Below are 20,090 nucleotides of genomic sequence, written 5' to 3' on the forward strand. Positions count from 1 at the left end.
GAGTTGCTAGACCTCATCGGATTATTCTAGTCCACCAAAAGCGGTGGGTTTGAGAAACCATTCTTTTTGAATAGATAGCCTACTCCGCTCCCTTCTTCTTTGAGCAATGAAAACAAAACTTCGTCTCCAATACTGCTTTCAATGTTTGATATTGTGACGTCGTCGCCTGCATTACTCGCCCCAACTTCTTCACTCGAGCCAATACTCAAGATGCTAGTGTCAATGTGAGAGTATTGCATGAGAAATCGCTTCTTGGCTTTCTCATGGGCTCGCTGCCTTTTCGATAGAGGCTGTGGTACCGTGGATGACTTGAGCTCGGATGCTTTCATCAGCGTGGGTAGTTCAGGCACATCTTCCTCTGAATCATCCATATCCTCATCCTCATCTTCAGACAGAGAATCCAACGAGGACTCGGCAGTAGTTTCAGCCTTCTCATCCTCGTCTTCTTTGACCATCACCCCCTGCCCACGGCATTGACATCCTAATAGTTCATGAGTTTGGCATTGAGAGCTCTCATCCAGGCGGAACAGATCTTTCAATTCTTCCTGTGAAAAGTGAGCTATCCCACCTTTTTGGTTCATAACGCTATCCGCCAATCCAAGCTTCGTTACCTGCCGCTGCCAGATCTTCTCTTCTATACCCCCTTTTAGCAGAAGCCGGTAAATATGGCAGTGTCGCTTTTGCCCGTCTCGGTGTATTCGTGCCATTGCTTGTATATCAGTGGCAGGATTCCAGTCAACGTCGAAAAGAATAAGTCGGCTAGCTCCGATCAAGTTTAATCCTGTCCCTCCAGCCTTTGCGGAGAGCAAAAATGCAAAGCATGACGATGGCTGCGAGCGATTGAAATCATCTACTAGTGCCTGCCGCTTTGTAGCAGGGGTAGAGCCGTCGAGACGTAAGAATGGAAGATCCAGGGAGGTCAGCAAATTCGCTAGTAGGTTAAGAGTAGAAGTATAATTCGATACCAATACCACTTTCTCTGATGTCATTTTGTGCAAATTATAGAGTAGTTGGTCAAGAACTCTGATCTTACCGCTGGAGGCGGCGGATAGGCAACGCTGGATATTAGGTGGGAGAGATGATATAAATGCATTCATGGAGGTGTCAGCAACCTTGCCGTCTTCGACTTTGGGCTTAAGCAGAGACGGGCTATTGCATACTTTCTTCAGCAGGGTGATGAGCTGTAGAGCACTTTCAGAGTTTCTCAACACGGATTGGAAAAGGGGGGACGAGAGGACGTGACGGTATAAATTCCCTTGGGCTGGTGTTGGATTGCAAAACAGTATATATTCGGTCTTTGGCGGCAGATGTTTTGAAAGGATGTCAGCCGTTCGGCGAAGAATGAACGGAGAAGTTAACTCAGCCAGCTCTTCACTCCTAGCTTTCCCTTTCTCGATAGCTTTTCGGGGAGCATTTGGCTGCCTCGCTCCAACAATTGGGCTTTCGAATTCTTTCATGAACGACTTAAATGTGCCGAGAAGCGCAGGGTTGACAAAATCTACCATGGCAAAGAATTCGCTCAATTCGTTTTGGATTGGGGTACCCGAAAGGATGACTCGACGCGTAGTATTCAGCGATTGTATAGCTTGAGCACTTTTGTTTTGAACGGTTTTCAGTCGATGACCCTCATCAGCAATCACGATATCGATCCCAGATCCTTTGGTTAGCTGTTCCTGTACGGAACGTATCCTTTCGTATCCAATAATCATAACACTGTAGCTTCGCCCCATGGTGAAATCAGAGAGTCTAGTTCTCTTACCATCCGCCACAAACACGCCTATCCGATCACTTCCTAGCCATTTCTTAAACTCCTTTTTCCAATTGTTAATGAGGGTCACCGGACAGACAACGAGGGCTTTCTTAATCACAGGTTGAGATCCATAGATGGGGTTCTGCTTTAGTAAGGTCCATAGAAGTGCAATTGTTTGGAGAGTCTTCCCTAGCCCCATTTCGTCGGCCAAGATAGCGCCTTCACCGTTGAATGGCCGCATCCCCATCACGCATTCGTAAAGGAATTTAACTCCTTCTTGCTGATGCTCTCGAAGGTGTTTCCCGATAAGAGGGTCAACAACCACATCGACTATCTGTTTTCCCAGTGGCACGGAGTCGGGTCTTCTCATAACCACAGCACCTGGTAGGGTGGGATCATGTCTAGGGGTAGGCAGTGGCCCATTTGGTTTCGGTGGCAGAACGGTGGAGTTTTTCAGGGGGTTCTTAAAGGTGTTGTTTATCGCAGCACTTTGCGGCGCAGAAACATTCAGCGTCTTTTTGGAGGCCTCCTTCAAGTCATTCAGTGAGATCTTTGTGCCTGGCTTCGAGACGGTGTAACGGGTGGAAGAGATGCTGGGCTTTACATAGCCCGAGTCCTTTCCTGACGGGGGCGCCTCCACGCTCTTTGATGATGACGAGGTTCCCGTTCTAGAGGGGCGACTAGAAAGATATTCCTTCTTGGTGATTACCGAATCCACCTCAACATCTTTGCCTCCAATCGACAAAGAGGCCCCAGGTTCTAAGCTAGAGAGCTTCAGCATGGCCTTTCCCATTTCTCGCCCGGATATATCTTGCAGGTAGCCATAGCCACCTCGGACGATAACAATTCCATCGCCGTCCCATGTTTTATTCTTCTTCGCGGTGGGTTTACGCCTATAAGTGAAAGGATAGGCTCGATCATTAGCACATAGGCCTAAGGAACGGCTGGTTCAAATTATGCAAGGAAAGAAATTTTCAGTAGTCAATAATTACCAAAGTACATTATAATATGTCTCTCTATCACTATCACTTCCTTGCTCAGTCACAGAAACCGTATCATGCGAGTTGGTCACAGCAATCAAGGGCTTTCGATTAATCGACCCATTGCCCAGCGAGGGTTTAGGTCTATCAATGAGTGGTTTCTGCTTCAGATGTTCTCCCTCCGAATCCGATACCTCTTCAGCATCATCATCACTATCGATAACACGTCTTCGTTTGCGCAGAGGTTCGTCATCTCGTGAGGGCCGGTCGACAGATGCTATGCTTGTCCTTGCTTCTGGGGTATGTTGCGGTTTTCTCTGGAGCGGTGGCCGGAATGGTTTAAAAGGCATATTATCGGCCTTCCGTAGATAATTCGTCCGCTTTCATAGATATATTAGCCTGGCTGTCGTTAGGTAGCCATCCGCTTGATCGTGGTATAAAGGAGGTTTTATTAACGTCGCGTTTCTAAATTAATTTAACAAAATCGCGTCGAGTCGCGTGGTCACGTGATAGACGATATAACAATAGCGTCGACGTCGACAACATACAACTAACAACAATATCAACCAGTTTACCAGCCAGGATTAGAAGAGTTCATTCCGTCCGAGACTGATTGAATATTAAATAAATATATCTATCAGTTAAAGTGCAGTTTAGATTTTATATTGCATATTTATATAAAGAGAGGTAAGTCCAAAATATCAGTGTATATGTTAATGCTTTGTATGCTTTTATGGAGAGGAAGATGCCCGCAACTCCATCCGCTAGTATAATACTAACATTCAGACACAGAAGAGGTATGATAAAAGTCATAAAAACATGTTTAGAAAAAAAACGGTCATCATATATTCAATGGTGCCTGCCGGTACAAATTAATCAAAGTAATCAACAGGGAGAAAATGCATTTTCGTCACTTCGTCACTGAAAACGGGTGAGGAAAAAAATTGGTGCAAAATTTTTTCAAAATCACTGTGCAGCTAGGCGGTTATCAGGCTCAGTCATAGAGCTTGTCGTCTTCATCTTCGTCCATTTCCTCTTCGGTATCATAGTTCTCCTCATCAGATGATGTTTCCATGGCATCCGCATCATCTTCATGATTGGGGACAATTGTGATTCGCCCGTTATGCATCACGACCCGAGCAACCTCGCCATCCTTGATGCTGCCTCGCAAGATAAAGACGGCCAGGTTGTTCAGAAGTTCCTTCTCGATAAGTCGGGCCAGCGGTCGAGCACCGTATGCAGGCGAGTATCCTGCCTTTCCAAGGTAGTCTTTAACCTCGGGAGCGCACTCGATCTTCACCCTGCGGCCATTATCGTCAAGCCGTTTCTGGATCTCGGCTAATCTGACATCGACGATCTTGCGAATCTCGCGTTTTGGTAGACGGTTGAAGATGACAGTACTGGATATGCGGTTCAGGAATTCGGGAAGGAAGTAGTCCCTCAATGCACCCATGACGAGTTGTTTGGTGGTTGGGTCAATGGATCCGTCAGGAAGGGTTGGGCGGCTGAGGTATTCTGCGCCCAAGTTGGAGGTCATGACGACTATGCAATTTTTAGCGTCGATGATGCGGCCCTGGCCATCGGTAATTCGGCCATCGTCCATCAGCTGTAGGAGGACGGTAAGGACCTCCTTTGCGGCCTTTTCAACTTCATCGAATAGCAAGATTGAGAATGGGCGACGCCGTAGCCCGTCAGTCAATTGCCCGCCGGCATCATGGCCAACGTATCCGGGTGGCGCACCTATCATCCTACTCAGTGAATGGCGTTCCTGGTATTCGGACATGTCGAAACGGATCATGGCATTGGGGTCATCAAATAGGAACTCTGCAAGAGCCTTTGTCAGAAGGGTCTTTCCGGTTCCTGATGGTCCGCAGAACAGGAAACTCGGGGGCGAATTGGGATTGCTGAGACCAGATCGTTGCAGTCGAATTGCATTTGACACGGACCTAACTGCCTCCTTTTGGCCGATAACGGTTTTTGTGAGTTGCTGTTCCATGTGCAACAGCTTGTCTTTTTCCGTTGTCTTCAGTCGGGTGACTGGGATACCTGTCCATCGGCCAACGATCTCATTGATCTGATCGGGTCCGACTGCATCAACCACAAGCGAGTCAGACTCTCCTCCAGTCTTCTCACGAGCTTCGGCGTCGGCCTTGGCCTTTGCACGCTCCATGGCGATGATTCGCTTTTCCACATCGGGGATGGCATAATAGGCCAGGTCAGATGCTCTGGAGGTGTCTCCAGATCTTGTGGCGCTGTCGAGTCGTACTTTGAGTGAGTCCAGCTTAATCTTAGCCTCTTGGATTTCCTGGCTGCGTTGCTTCTCCTTGGTATATTTTTCCCGAAGTGGTACCAACTCTGCATTGACGGACTCGGCTTCCTTTTTGGCATGTTCAAGTCGCATCATGGAATCTTTATCCTTTTCTCGTTCGAGTGCGTGGATTTCAATCTGGAGCTGGCGATAGCGTCTTTCCAAGAGGTCAAGGGCCTCTGGCTGAGAGTCGCGGGTTACCCGGACAGAGGCAGCAGCCTCATCAATAAGGTCAACTGCAGAATCAGGAAGTCGTCGTGAGGTGAGGTAGCGAGCAGCGAGGGTGGCGGCGGAGACGATGGCCGAGTCGAGGATGTTGACTCCATGGTGTACTTCGTAACGTTCCTTGAGTCCTCGCAAGATAGATATGGTCTCGGGGACAGTTGGTTCAGGGACCAGGACTTGCTGGAAACGACGTTCGAAAGCGGAGTCCTTTTCAATATATTTCTGATATTCGTTGAGGGTCGTTGCTCCGATGCAGTGTAGCTGGCCTCTGGCAAGCATTGGTTTTAGAAGGTTGGCGGCATCCATTCCACCAGTGGAGGAGGCGCCAGCGCCCATGAGCATGTGGATCTCATCGATAAAGAGGATGATTGTCGTGTCGGATGTCTCGATTTCCTTTAGAACGTTTTTGATTCTTTCTTCGAATTGGCCCTGGAAAGAGGCTCCAGCAATCAGGCTGCCGATGTCGAGAGACAGCAGTTTGCACTTGGCTAAGCTGGTGGGGACATCCGAGTTGACGATGCGTCTCGCGAGGCCTTCGACAACGGTCGTCTTCCCAACACCAGGCTCACCGACGAGGACGGGGTTGTTCTTGGTTCGTCGACTCAAGATGCGAATAACTCGCCGCATCTCTTCCTCTCGGCCAATGACGGGGTCGATTTTCCCTTCCCTGGCCAAGGCCGTCATATCAACAGTAAATTTCTTCAGCCATTCGTTGCCGCCGTCTGTCGAGTCTGCGGTCTTGTTATCGATCTTCTTCGAGCCTCGCAGTTCCGTTAGAGCCTGGTCGATCTTGCTCATATCTGGAACGCCGGCTTCTTTGAGACCCTGTTCGATGGTTCGGTCCTGCACAAGGGCGGAAATAAGGTGGTAGATTGCAACATAAGAATCCTTCTGCTTCTTGGATAGTTTGTATGCTGCAGCCATGATCTCGGTGAGGGCCGAGGAGACTGCTACTTGGGAGACGGCGGGAAACTGGGCGGGTAGGCGGACGATGGTCTTCTTCAGGAATCGAATCACCGAGTCTCCATCTCCACCGGCCTTTTCAATAGCCTGCTTGAAGAGCGGCACGGTGTCTTGCCCTTCCTCGTCGTCTCCGTTTATGAGCACATAGGCAAGGTGGGCGGGTACCACTTGCGGGTGGCCATGTTCTTCTGCTTCATCTGCTGCCTTCTCTATAGCGTTGTACGCTCTGTCTGTGAATGATTCGCGACTGGGTGCCATTGCGGCGTCGCAGTCGAATAGTTCTGGTGTGTATCGAATCTAGATCTGTTGTGTAAAAACAGTGGCGGTTAGCCGTTGGTGGGATCGTAAAGAGCCCGGATCGATGTGGTAGCGTGTGTTCAGTAGTGTTCCTTGAGAAAGAGATCAAAACATCACAAAGATCAGTATCAGGCAACGTATATATACCCCAAGGCGGCGCATCAGACCATCGTATCAGACCACCATTGATTAAGGGCGCATCGTGAGCCTTGTGGTGGTTTCGCGCCTTGTCCAGCGCCTTCTTGCATATCTTGGCATAGAGAGTTATGATGTCATCTTAGTCATCCGGTGAATCCTTATTCCGGTATTCCGATTCCCATATAATGGGACCATGTTCTTCATAGCACCTATTCCTGAATATCTGGATGGGACAGGACTGCAGCCCGAATATGCCGCCCATCATGATTGTTTCAATAAGACCAAATCAGAGGGGAACGGAAGTATAACGGCAATGTTGTGAAACAGCGCTTCAGGCACAAACGTGAAACGCTCTCAGTTAACATCGAGGGCGCAAGTTTAATGTTATTTCAACCTCAAGCTTGTCGTCTTAAACTGACAATTAGAGATCCTCTAAATTTTAGAAGGCCACGGAGAGCGACGATAACTTAGATCCCGTATGGGATGTCTCCAAGCCCACTGGTACGTCATGGCCGTATGAAATCCCAAAGATAGTTTCCGCTCACATCCGTTCTTGTGAGCTTAACTGTATCATGCTTATCAAAGATAATGGGACTATCATTCCACCAGACCGAAGTTCTCCCTAGAGTGATATCATGGTGGCATGTTATAGTCTTAGAAGTCGCGCTTCAGGTATTTCCTCTATGATGTCACGATTAGTCATCACGTTATGGAAGATCTTTCCTCCGAGTTAGTTATATAAAGTGAAAAACTTGAAGAGTTGAAGAAGAGTTGGAGAGCTGGCATGCCATCAGCATTTAGCGTTGAGAATGCGGGATAACAGGCAGATACCCATGCTGCATAGCAGGATGGGCCAATTCTCGCTATATGTCTCCATAGCTGGCGGGGGAAACGATCAATTGGACTGGATGAGTATGAATGGAACCGCCGCCTAGCCTTGGATATCGTAACAAGCAATCCTTATTAGTAACCGACTCGACGTGCAAGTAGCTATACATTGACCCGTCATGACTGGTCTATGTTGTTATCAGTAGCTCTACCCGGGTATACACCGAGGCCCATCGTTCATGGCGAGGAATGGAACTGTACCCCCCATGGTTCCATCGCCCCAGGGTTTATGATGCAAGAGTTTATGCAAGAGTGTATGATGCAGCAAAACAGGGGCGGCGGATCAGGCGGCCGTCGAGCTGTTTGGCTAAAACAGGTCCTTCTGGTGGCACTAAGCGCCTGCTTCCACCCGGTGCAGTTCGAGGCTCTCTGGTGCATCTCGGAACCTGCGCTTCCTCCCTCCCTTCGTACAGATATCGTGAGTGGCAATAGAACGGGAAACCCTCCAGGCTGGTTCCTATCCAGAGTCGAACTCAATCCACGTTTTTCATGGCGTTCATTTCATTTGGTGTCCACAGAATGTGTCATGGAAAAGTATCGAGATGGAGCAAGGGCAAGAAAATATGGAGAGAGCGCGGCCCCTACAGCTGTTAGCGAAGGTTCCATGGATCAGGTTCGAGGTAGCAGAGATTTAATTCCTCGTTCTGCTCAATCAGAGGCAGAAGTTGATCCTATCATTCCGTGTCAACGTCATTCCGGAGGCCCTCACTGAACGGATGCCACGTTAGTAACATGGGAAGCGGCCAAAACTCACCCAGCTTGTTGAGATATATATATATATATACCCTTCCGATATCCCTTGTTTCCCTCGAGCCGAGTCGTCGCTTCATTTTCTTTTTGCGTGACGTTGTGTTGTTTGGCTGGCGGTTTGATTCTGCTGATTGCCGCTTTCAGACAAACTAAGCACGGTGGCTTGCACCCCTTTGCAGGCTTCATATAAAAATCTCTCTGCTGGACCCTGACGTGGAACTTTTCCCCTTTTCTTCTCTTTACCATTGACAGCCGTTCTCTTCGTCTGTTATTTTCCGCCTGAATACACCTGGATCTTCTCTACAGACTTTACCATGGCTAAACGCTCAATCTTCGTGGCTACTCATCCCCGAGCATGTTCTACGGCCTTTGAAAGAGTAACCACCGTCTTCTCCTTGTCTCCTTAGATAGTGCTTAACTTTTCCTCAAACCAGGTCTTCATGACTCGCCATGATACTTTGAAATGCATCCACGAACCGCTCGGTGATGCCTTTTACTACGGACCTGAAAGACTTAGTCGCAGATATGATGACGACGAGGAAGCCAGGATTCAAACCGGCTTCGACCAGTCAACGTACAAGACTATTTTTGACCGCTTTGACAGAGAAGCATCTGAGGTGTGATTCATTTCCCTGCCATTGAGAAAATCGCGGCCACCACCTTGCTTTTCTCATGCGTTTCATATCTTCTTCTACTCTCTTTCAACCCATCCATATTACTTCCAAATACATGGACCCCCAGTTCCTTGAGCTGGATAAATCACCGTGTTTGCCTGGAGAATACCTCCAAGCCTTCCCTACGTTTGAAAACCCGTATGAGGATATACACTATATTCTGTCAAGCACCGATCCATGTGACGCCCATATCCATCCATTGAATGTTCCATCTAAGAGACCTCGTTTCGAGAAAGTTGGCCATGTTATCCCTATCTGCTCCGCAATGTACCCACGGCGGTTTCTTCATAGGCTACCTCGTACTGCGAAAATACTCACCTTCTCATATAGGGGAAACGACTCTTCATCAAGGATATGGCATACTACATCATGCCACCTGACGGAGAACCAGCAACGCGAGTAGCCTCGCTTCAGATACCAAAACGTGGAATCGGTACGGATATGAATGGCAACGGCAGCTCCTCTAACGGTGTGGCATCGAATGGAGCCGGAGTCCTGCCCACTGACACGCCACACCGTACAAACGGGGGCTCTTCAAGCGCGGAATCTGATAACCCAACCGTTGTCCCGCTGGAGTTGCTCTCGAAATTTCACTTCGCCTTCTTGATTCGTGATCCACATTACAGTATCCCATCGTACTACCGCTGCACAATCCCACCACTGGATGATATCACGGGGTTCTATGAGTTCTATGAGAACGAATCTGGATATGACGAATTACGCCGGCTGTTTGACTACCTCCGTAAAGTACAGTATGTCGGCCCATACCATGCGTCTACAGTCCATACTGCCCCTGCAAATGTGACAAATGGCACAAACGGGACCAATGGTGCCATGACCAACCCCGATGGCCCAGATAAGGTTGAAATCTGCGTGGTCGACGCAGACGACCTCCTTGACAACCCCTCGGCCGTCATCGAACGTTTCTGCAAGAGCGTGGGTGAGGAATATACACCCGACATGCTTCAGTGGCCCACAGAGAAAGACCAGCAGGTTGCCAACGATGCCTTTGCAAAATGGCATGGCTTCCATGATGATGCACTTGGCTCCAAGTGCCTCCGTCCTAGAGCCCACGTAAGTGATTCCCAAGAAGATATCCAGAAAGCACTTAAACCAGCAAGCTGGCAATCTACATTCAGACATTTATATATTAACATATCTTTCTGTCTCCAATAAGAAGAAAGCAGCAAAGACTGAAGCCGAATTTGACGCCGAGTGGAAGGAGAAGTATGGCGAGAAAGGAGCGAAGATTATTCGCTCGGCCGTTGACCGGAACATGGCGGATTACCGATACCTGAAGAAATTTGCCACGAAGATATAACTTTAACGCCTCAGTGATGTAAGAGCTGGGGTAACGGATTTAAGCACCCGTGCCAAACAGTTTAACACGCATAGTGATGCCCTGGCTAATATTTCCTTATTTATCGGGTTATTTATAGCTTACTATTTATGGTCTTATATGGCTATCCCTCTATGGCTACTCCAAACATATCTTAAAAGGTTGTCGGAGTATACTTATAGAGTGCATCATTTATGTATGGTTTGATGGGACGAGTTCGGGAACGGAGTTTTCAGGCACAGCATGCCACAGCATCTTGCATTGTGTGTACCTTATCATGTGCTATACTCTACTAGATAATACACTGGCTATTATTATTGATGTCTCAAAAGCAAACAAAGGGTTTATCAAGTAGCTCTGGGAGCATGTGTTAAAGCATAAATAGTATATAGAATTTTAGCTATATAACCCATACAGCATATCGAATGTATCCCACCGAGGGTTCCACGGCAAGGCATTCCTCAACGTATAATCGGAGACGGCGACCGAAGCTGTTTGATATCATGGGGAAAGTATATGAAACAGAGGACAGACACCCAAAAGCACCGGCAATGAAGAAAAATCATCCAGCTAAACAGGTAAGGGTAGAGCTAGCAAGAGCGCCACCTGCTCCCAAGAAAAATGAACTAAATAAATTATAGTGAAAATAAATAGGCGGTGCGATCTAACGGAAAAATTGTGAGTGATGGAGGATAGAAGGACATTTAACCTCAAAAGACAAGCCATACTACCCGTTCTTGAAACAAGGTTAGTCACAAGGGCGAGACGGAAAAGGTACAAGTCGAAGAACGTAGATATACAGCCCTTGTTCAGATTTAGGGGAAAATAAAGGTCATGGTAGCGCCCCGGTCTCCTGAGGAATGAGCACAATCACACTGCACTGTAACCTCCTCGGGTACCGCCTCCTTGGAGAGTGTTTAACACCCGCCGAGCCCAGTCCTTTAGGATATATGGGACATCACGGATGGTGTCGCTGTGAGGGAGTAGATCCCACCCGCGAGCTCCGTACCGGCTGTAATTGAGCCAGGATCCAAATATGAGGTAAGCCGATGTGCATAGGAAGAGTCTGTGAATGGCAGTGCGCGTTAGCTGTCGAGTCACACCTATTATAGATATGACAGGGGTGGGTAGAAGGACAGAACTTACAGAACGATCATCCAGGTGAAGAATCCCCAGTGACCCGATGATTTATTACCACCGCCGCCCTCCACATCTTCACAAGCATACTTTGTCCTCCACTCAAGGTTCAAAACACCCTCCTCCTGGTTGTAGCCCTTCAACTGTAGGCTCTTTGAGCTGTCTTCCTCCCGTTTCCGGGACTTGCCCTCCTCTTTGCCCTCCTTTTTATCATCGCCCTTCTTATCGTCGCCCTTTTTATCGTCACCTTTCTTGTCATCACCCTTCTTGTCCTCGTCCTTATTACCACTCTCCGGTTTGGCATCCGTCAACCCTTCTAGCCCAGTTCGCTCCGGATCGCACAGAAAGTTGAAAACTGCCTTCTGGTTCTTTCCTTCCTTCTTGAAAGGGTGTTTACCACCATGTAGCTCCATCCGTAGGCCTTCTTTCTCTGGGTTGTCTTTCTTAAGCCGTGTAAATATAGGATCGAGCGTTTTGCCGCTGTCGAGAACAAAGTTGCCTGCAATATTATAAATATCCATGGTCCTTTCTATGCCATTTACATCGGTCGCATTTCTGACGCCACAGACTAGATTCCGCGTAAATATAAAGTATTAGTAAAAGCGATACTCTTCTTGTTATATCCCCAGCGAACTAGCCGCAAGACGGGAACATGGTTGAGTGGTGAATAGAGATAGACGAACCATAAGCTCCCTTTTTACACATAGACTTGGTTAACGGTTTACATATATCGAGGGTGTATGTTGTATTGAAGTCTCCGGTGATTTCTGAGAGCGCGTGAGCACCCCCAAGCTTGCTGAGATCCCACGATACCCCGTCAACTTTGATATGAGTGCAGTCTAGATCTGCAGACGCGAATGTGGAAAAGAGCGCAAGTAGTGACAGGACAGACAGTCCCTGGTGTCTCGCCATTGTTGCTGTCGCTGTTGTGGTAAACAGAAAGCTGCAGCCCAAGCTCAGCTCTATATCAAAACGTCACACGGATGCTCGCCCCGGTTACTCCGGACCGGCGACCTGGCGGGCAAAATAGAAGATCAAAGCAAACAAAACGAGTAGAGACGGCGAGACGCTCCGTGAAGTCTGATAGCGGCTTCGTGGCGGAAGATGAGGCTGTCCGGGATGAAATCGTCAAGTCGTGCCAGGTGGACTTTCGGCCTTTCTGGCGTTGCATCATCCATTTTTAAGGACATGTCACGTGATATGTCTTCACGCTGCTGCCTCCCGATGCAAAGAGGCGCCAGGGCAGGTTTATATCTCGTATAGGAGCAAACTGGATGTATACAGTTGGCTGATAAGCGATGTAGATGCCGGCTGAACATTTATATGGATGTATTCTTAGATTTGCAGAGTTGGGGTTACCTCGTCGACAATCATCCGGGTATTTTTATAAGATCTGTAGATAATCGCGGTGGATTACATTAATTAAGCATTTCTTAGGTGTATCAGGTTGCACTTGGTGCATCTTAGCCAGTCGGTGCTATCGATGTGGGCTTGTTTGACAAAACCGCTTAGATTCGACCATCCTTGTGGCCCTCACTTGATATTCAACGACAGCAACATAGCAGACTAAAAAAATTCTCGCAGCCACCGCACACACCTAATTAGGAGGCAGCTTATAGAGAACACCAATACACCGCACATCAAGATGTTTCAGCGTCGAATGGTAAATATACAACTCTTGCCCGCGAAACTGTAACCGGTTGCCGAGCCCTCACTGACACCCACCCATTAGCTCTCCAAGGACGATGAGGCCACAGGCAGCGAAGAAACAGAAGTCCGTCGTGAAGACCAGGAAAAGATAAACCGCTTTAGCCGGCTACATCAGCGAGAGGCTGTGTTGGAGGCACAGCTGAAGGCGAAAATGGTACGTATATCAAACTCATTTAGCAGACCCCCCACCGACGTGTCGATGAATATATCCCTGGTTGCACGTATATCGGTCCCAATGATTTGATATTTACATTATATCTCCTCTTGCAATTCTGTTTTTGCCGTTTAGGGTCTTGTTTGATTGGAATTGAAGTATACAATAAAAAATGAGGGGCTAACGCAATTATATCATGATATAGAAGGACAAGGAAGACCTCGAGGAAGTTTCTGCAGAGCTCGACTTGGCTGATGAAGACGTTCCAGTCCCGTAAGTCTTTTCTACTATACCCAATATATGGAAAGGGAACCTCTAGTACATGGTCACTAATAAAATAGCAGATACAAAATCGGCGACTCGTTCATGTCGCTACCCTTGTCTGAGGCCCAGGATATGCTTGCAGCGTCTACGGAGAAAATCGAAAAGGAGGTGTCCGAAATAGAAGAGAAGCTAGCAGCGCTGAAGGAGGAAGCGCAAGAGTTAAAGATTTCCCTATATGCACGATTTGGAAAAAGCATCAATCTGGAGACTTGAAAATGATATATGAGTATTTTTTTAGGACACAGACTCCACTACAGTCTGTCTATTACCTCCATCTGAATAAAATACAATAAACAATGCCAATTGAAAAAGAATCGAAAACGTGATCGTTGAGATCAGTTGAGATTATTAAAACTTCTAATAAATAAAGGTCCTATTTTAGATGGGTATCATTGGTACATTCGTTATTTCATTAACCCATTGCCCGTCGAACTCTCGTTTCTTTTATGGCGTGGGAAAATATAGCGATGATTGTACTTTTCATCAGCATTTTAGATATAGTGACCTCGCTGTCGGGTGTTCAAGACAAACTAAAGTCACTTTGCAATGTCAGTCATATCACAAGCTGCAGCAAGAGAGGCGTGCTGCTGGTGATATAACTCCGTCGGAATTGAGACTGAGAGCGGAGGCACGGCGTCGTGTTGCTCGCAATACTGTCATATAATGTTTGCGATTGTCATCTTGGAGATATTACTCTTCTGGCATGGGTTGTTGGTTGGCTCCGGTGGGCGGCAGGAAGTATTAATGCCGTTTAAAACTGGATGGTCCAAGCGTGGAGTCTCCACGCCATTGACAGGGGCGGGATTAAGCTGCTGCTGCTTCTTCTGTTGCTCTGACAGTAAGCGTTGCGTTACCGTTTCAACCCAGGCCCACCCTTCCCATTCTGGAGCTTTTTCCTCGGGGTTCACATCTGTTCGAGCATTCTCCACCGCCTCCGACTTAAAAGGTGCGTTTGATGAATTTGATGTAGTAGAGGGAGATTTCGTGTTTGGGTCCAAGGCAGAGCTGGGACTAGTGGCCCTCCAAACCCAAGAATTATCCATCGAACTTTGGAGGTCACCAGACACATAGGCCATTAATTCTTCGTCTTCTTCGATGCTTAGGGAGTTGCCATTTTGCTGCTTCTCAAGTAGAAATTTTAGAAAGAAGGCAATGTATCGACCCGAAGCGACGTTTGCTGCTCTGGCATCCCCAATGGCGGAGGAGGCTTGGATACATACGAGAGCGGCCGCGTAATCCGCTCGGCATAACAGCAGTAAGATGCATCGCCATATATGTTTGCAGATCACAGAAGTGGCTGCTGCGGCTAGGAGATAGCGCCAGTCATCCCCATTTGCTTTAGATGGGCTACCAGGCTCCGCAGATGTCGGGGAACGCATGCATCGGGTTAGAATGCCAGTCGTATCGCGTGCAACTGCCAAACAGTGATTCATGGCGACGCTCCTGGTCTCCGGTGGGCAAGCGGGAGAAAGATTATGACGGTGCAACACTAGTCGCGTATTTTGAAGGATTATCACTGGGGAAAGTGACCGGGGGTCAAGATATTGATTTGACTGCATGTGATAATCCGCCGGGAAGGTGTTAAGGCACATCCTAAAATGGCGATCAAATAGCTCTAGCGTATCACTGGATATAACCGAACTCTTGAGGGCTTTGGTGAGCTGAGATACACAGCGCATTATGTGGACGATGACGAGTAAAGGATTTGATTTTTGTTCTGATGAGGTATGGTCACCTTCCGGGATAAGTTGCTCCTCGATGGAGGATGGAAGGCCAATGTCACAGTCATCGTCGTTAATCGCAAGTGGTCGGCCAAGTTCTAAGGCGCTAAGTCTGTATATTGTCAGATTCACTTGCCTAAAAAAGAGGATAAGCAGGCTTTAACACTAACCTTTCCCACGAATAGATTGACCACCAGACACGCTTCCTCATTTCACCGTCCATCGGCTCCCATGGGCCTGACTCCATATGGAACCCAAGGTCCTGGGCGATCCGCACTGCAGATCCAAGCCATACCCAGCTGACCGAGTTGATATTAAGTTCGGACAAATATATACTTACTAGCATTGCGCCGCGGGCTTGTTCAATCGAAAAAGTGTCTTGCCAAAGATCGATCAAGCCCATGCTAGTCTTGATATATTCCTTGCCTTTAGCAATTAAATCGGGATCGAGGGAGTGCAGAGATCCACAGCCGAGGAGGGCAAAAAACACAGCTGCCCATCCTCGTGGAACGCCCTGGAGTGTGCCAGCTTGATGGACTCTCTCGTAGACGTGTAGAATGGTAGGCCAGTGGAGGACTGGATATAGACAGTGAACGCATGAGAAGTAGTGCCTCATAAGAACATGTGCAATGTTGGTCGGCGGAAGAGGAGGTACGTCCGCACCCAGAATAGGTTGCGGTCGGAGGAAGTATGGCGTTTGCGGGAAATGGATAAGGCCTTGACCGTACTGTCGCATCTTAGAGCATACACGAGAGTAGTCATAGTTCACGTTCGGGGTGTTGAGACGCAGAGGTTTACATCCAATCTCTGGGATTGTTGGCATATCCTCGTTAACGTCGTAATCGGGGTCCATGACACTATCGGTTTTGGTGACTCCAGAGCGTAGTTGCTGTAGCTGGAGCTTTGCTTGGGCAAGTTGTCTCTCAAGATCTTGAACTTGTCTTTTTGATATTATCAGAGATATGAAAACAGGGTAAGAAAGGGTCGTTCGGGTACTAACTTTATAGAGGACATGCGTCGGTTTGTTTCCTTTGTGAAAAGGCATCTAACATTGCGGTTCGAGCATTCAGTACAGCTCGAGGAATCTGAAGCATCACACTATTCAATAATTAGCTCATGTCCTGTCGATATTTGTAGCATAACATTTGTAATTCCACACCTTTACTTTTCTTTCACGGCAAGCATCGCAGCTGGGGTCCTTTCTCCGCTGCCTATAAGCCCGCTTGTGTGATTGCTGGGGGACTGCTGATACTATATGACCTGCAGTGCTCGAGGCATCCGACATTGAACCATTATGAAGCGGACTGAGCAACAAACCAGGCCGCTCCCCGTGTGACATTTGCGGATACTCATACGGCTGGTGATATACGGCACCCATCGGCATCTGTTGACCGTGAGGAGCAGACGTGTAGAGAAGATTGGATATTTTGAGCCCGTTGCTGGGGCCGCGGTGAGGTGTGGAGCCACAACTGGGCTCTGATGGAGGTCGTTGAGCGGTAGTCGAGGTAGAGCTGATGGAAGAAACAGGCGATGAGGCGTAGTAACCACCTTGTTGGTTCCGTGGAGGTGGAGGAGGGTATTGCTGTCTCTGCATTTTGAATATCTCGCCTGGTTTGGATGCAGAATCGCAAATTTCAGCAGAATAAAGGCTTTGTCAAGTGAGAGCACCGTAGCATTCCGTCTACTATTGATACAATCCAAGGCGTAAGTCTCGAACGATGCTAGCCATTCAACCCCAGGCGGCTCTGATATCAAATATGCTCGTTTGGGTAGGTCGTAAGGCCCGATGTCTTTTTGTACCGGGGGGGCTCAACAAGATGCGGCCTTAATGCCGACGGCCGGGAATATATGGACGAGCTGAAGTCAATTCGCGGGGTCCAAAGCCCTCATTGTGTCGGATGCTATTCCAGAAAAGCGTTGCGTGCCGGTATGGCGCAAATGCACCCCACAGATAGGAATCTTCCGAGCAGTTGGAAAGAGTGCCGAGGATAATATCGTAGATCTCACGAGATTTCCTGTCGTGTGGCTCGTGGGTAGTTAAACCCCGTACCTGATTTGAAACTCAAAGAGCGGACTTCAACCCAAGAGCAAGCTATCAGCTGCCTTAAGACAACGCTAACTCAGGCGGCCTGTATTTTTTCTCGGGTTAAGGGAGCAAAGAGGATTCGAAAAACTACGTTTCCGTGTCTCACGGGCAGACGGTGGTGGAAACTTCGTGGGGAGATCTCAGGCTCCCAAGCTAAATGGTGGTTGATTTCAAGTGGGAATCGCCCCAACAGGAGACTGGGCCAGGGAAAGGAAAAGCTGGGGTCAGGAACTGAGATGGTTGGTGTTGATTGAAACCTGGGACAGTCTGCTTGTTACATACTGCGCATGCGGCTGTCAGTTCCACAGGCGAAGGAGGCGGACGGCTAGACTGCGAGGAATCCAACTCTATTTGCAAAGGCTGAAGGCACCCTGAACAATGCGCTTTGAACCTCGTATTACATAGTATGGCGATTTTTGAAACGATTTACTATCCAGTGGCAGCTTGATCAAATCACGGGCTCCATCTCGCTTGGTTTGCGCCTGGGCCCCAACGAACGATGAGGGTAAAAGGCCGCACGCCGAGGAGGCCACTTGCCGCAACCGCAGCCAGCATGTATGTAAGTGTATATGTACGAGCCGGGTATATTTTTCGCTTGGGCCCGAGGTTCCACGGCCATCGAGCGCGCTCCGGCCCCATCTTGTCGCGGAAGACCTGGTTTCCTAGGGGCCCTAAAGTCCCTAACCCAGGCTGAGCCGAAATTAGAGCGCCCGCCAAGTAGGGCGACATCCAGAGGGGCGCCGGCGGGATTGGCCAGTTGCAGAGTGGTTCCGTCTCCACGCTAGTTGCGACAGTCATTTGTGGCAGTGAAACCACATGGAAACGCTGGTGGTGTGCCCAACTGTTTTGTATGTATACGGAGTACTGGGAGCGGCGTGCATCGCGGAGGAGGTTGCCTGGCTGATGGAGGGTGTTCAGATCATCGGCCGTCAGCGCCATGCAGGAGGGATCGTCCAGTAGCGAGGAGCTCTGTCCTTGGATCACTGGCCCTTGAGTTGTCCTGACTCACGGAAAAGGATGCGGAGACGGCATTCGCATTCAGGGCAGCAGCACAGGCGCCGGCAGTGCTCCCTGTATCGTCGTCTATATATGTATCTGTATAGAGACGGAGGAGATGAGATTTGAACCCGGTACCCTGCTGAGCCGGATAGCAGCCGGGCCAAGCCTCAGGGTGCTGCCGTACAAGCTCTACCCTGGGCTTCTGACGGGATTCCAGAAGTTCATGGCGTTCGAGATATCATGTCAAAGTTGAAGTCGTTGAAGTCGAAGTTGAAGGTGAGGTTGAAGTCGCTCACATGACGGCCAGAAGGGGAAATATCAGACCTCACCCTCTCGTCTCTACATCTACACCTACATCTACATCTACATACATCTACATATCATCTACCCACGATGCTTTGCAGCTCGATACGGTATGAAGAAGTACGAAAGGATCCTTATTGGCCGCCGTGCTCCTAGATGTACAAGAGTCATTTGCAAACGATAAAAATACACCCGCCGGTCACTGTCTTGAAACCATGATCGACACCAGAGCTCGCTACTATCGCATCGCTTCACGAGCAGCGCCGACGATTGAAATTATATACGTCCGCCGAAGCCTATTCCCAACCGTGGAGAGGCGGTTCCACGGCCCAAGGAGGCTAAGGTGGTTCTGGCAAAGCTTTTCACGATGAAACAAGCCGTGAAGAAAATCAGCATCCAAAAAAAACACAACCGGCCCTCCGCCAATTGGAATCTCCTTGTCGCCGGTATGGTACTCCGTACATCCAGCCTGATAGCTGAATCCGTTCGGTGATTTGTCGCTCGCTTCGCTATTGGACTAGATGCGGGCATCCTCCAGCTTTATCGTCCACTAACGCTCAACCCCTCCACAGTGCAAAGTTTGCGGGCCATGGGTAGCAGCAGATTGCACGGCCGGGGCCAGCGTCAGTGTGAGATCGAGCCGGCTAAAATGGAAATTGGCGACGATGTAAAATTCCCCTTTTTAACCGATCGCAGGCCAACCCATGTTCGTTCTTCGGCTGCACTATTACGTGCCTACATATATTATATGATGTAATGCACTTCCCGACACTATACACACCCAAAAAGGGTCTCCACCGTCCAACAAACAAACTTCACCCCGGGGCCTGGGGAAAGGTTTAACGGACCTGGTCGCCACCAGATACATATCCCATCTTGGCGCATCGTCGGTTACGCTCCGAGAAGCATTTCGTTCTCGCCAGCTTTTCCTATACGAGGGAGAGTGTATGCCGCTCCCCGCTTCGGAAAATACATCGAAAAGAAAGTATCGCCCGCTAGCTTTCTCCATGCTCATGCTTTATGGAGGCCCATCCTTGGCGATAACGGTCGTTAAGAGATCCGAGGAGACATCGTCCCCAGTCACGAAGGATATACGAAGCACAATCAATTTTCGTCTCACATGTGTAACTTCCTGTGGTGCGCCAGGGACCTACCAGGCTTGCTGGATCCGTGTGCCGTGGTAGTGGCGCGAAAAAGACTTCCCGCTCTCGAGGCCCGTGCTCATTTATCCGGCTTCCAAATTTCAATCTAAACAAATCCAGGGACCAACTCTGAAAGAAAAGGAAAAGAGCCTGTAAAAACAAAAACAGGAAGGGAAAGGGCAAAAAATAAGCAAAAAAACTT

At 48.6% G+C, this 20,090-nt stretch overlaps 7 protein-coding genes across 7 annotated transcripts; 2 read left to right on the forward strand and 5 right to left on the reverse strand.

The window, feature by feature from the left end:
* Positions 1 to 26: 26 nt before the first annotated feature.
* Positions 27 to 3,080, reverse strand: GIQ15_03994 (DNA repair and recombination protein RAD54; the record flags this gene model as incomplete). The annotated part of the gene is made up of 3 exons (XM_033551411.1): positions 27 to 931; positions 1,034 to 2,643; positions 2,743 to 3,080. 3 exons carry the CDS (start codon positions 3,078 to 3,080, stop codon positions 27 to 29), a joined length of 2,853 nt encoding a protein of 950 aa, XP_033405141.1.
* Positions 3,081 to 3,724: 644 nt separating this feature from the next.
* On the reverse strand, positions 3,725 to 6,484 carry GIQ15_03995 (hsp98-like protein; the record flags this gene model as incomplete). The annotated part of the gene is made up of 1 exon (XM_033551412.1): positions 3,725 to 6,484. The coding sequence occupies one exon, from the start codon at positions 6,482 to 6,484 to the stop codon at positions 3,725 to 3,727; it is 2,760 nt and encodes a 919-aa protein (XP_033405142.1).
* A 2,255-nt stretch (positions 6,485 to 8,739) lies between these two features.
* Positions 8,740 to 10,294, forward strand: GIQ15_03996 (uncharacterized protein; the record flags this gene model as incomplete). Its single annotated transcript, XM_033551413.1, has 3 exons — positions 8,740 to 8,916; positions 9,304 to 10,047; positions 10,151 to 10,294. 3 exons carry the CDS (start codon positions 8,740 to 8,742, stop codon positions 10,292 to 10,294), a joined length of 1,065 nt encoding a protein of 354 aa, XP_033405143.1.
* Positions 10,295 to 11,182: 888 nt separating this feature from the next.
* GIQ15_03997 (Atg27p) lies at positions 11,183 to 12,361 on the reverse strand (the record flags this gene model as incomplete). Its single annotated transcript, XM_033551414.1, has 3 exons — positions 11,183 to 11,378; positions 11,459 to 11,948; positions 12,133 to 12,361. 3 exons carry the CDS (start codon positions 12,359 to 12,361, stop codon positions 11,183 to 11,185), a joined length of 915 nt encoding a protein of 304 aa, XP_033405144.1.
* Positions 12,362 to 13,094: 733 nt separating this feature from the next.
* Positions 13,095 to 13,850, forward strand: GIQ15_03998 (prefoldin subunit 4; the record flags this gene model as incomplete). Its single annotated transcript, XM_033551415.1, has 4 exons — positions 13,095 to 13,112; positions 13,182 to 13,313; positions 13,519 to 13,586; positions 13,658 to 13,850. 4 exons carry the CDS (start codon positions 13,095 to 13,097, stop codon positions 13,848 to 13,850), a joined length of 411 nt encoding a protein of 136 aa, XP_033405145.1.
* A 443-nt stretch (positions 13,851 to 14,293) lies between these two features.
* On the reverse strand, positions 14,294 to 16,952 carry GIQ15_03999 (fungal specific transcription factor domain-containing protein; the record flags this gene model as incomplete). Its single annotated transcript, XM_033551416.1, has 4 exons — positions 14,294 to 15,470; positions 15,529 to 15,620; positions 15,699 to 16,299; positions 16,714 to 16,952. 4 exons carry the CDS (start codon positions 16,950 to 16,952, stop codon positions 14,294 to 14,296), a joined length of 2,109 nt encoding a protein of 702 aa, XP_033405146.1.
* Positions 16,953 to 17,897: 945 nt separating this feature from the next.
* Positions 17,898 to 18,668, reverse strand: GIQ15_04000 (uncharacterized protein; the record flags this gene model as incomplete). Its single annotated transcript, XM_033551417.1, has 3 exons — positions 17,898 to 18,413; positions 18,454 to 18,582; positions 18,651 to 18,668. 3 exons carry the CDS (start codon positions 18,666 to 18,668, stop codon positions 17,898 to 17,900), a joined length of 663 nt encoding a protein of 220 aa, XP_033405147.1.
* Between the last annotated feature and the right edge of the window lie 1,422 nt (positions 18,669 to 20,090).

This window comes from Arthroderma uncinatum, assembly GCF_011692745.1.
Source record: "Arthroderma uncinatum strain CBS 119779 chromosome Unknown scaffold3, whole genome shotgun sequence".
NCBI lineage: Eukaryota > Fungi > Ascomycota > Eurotiomycetes > Onygenales > Arthrodermataceae > Arthroderma > Arthroderma uncinatum.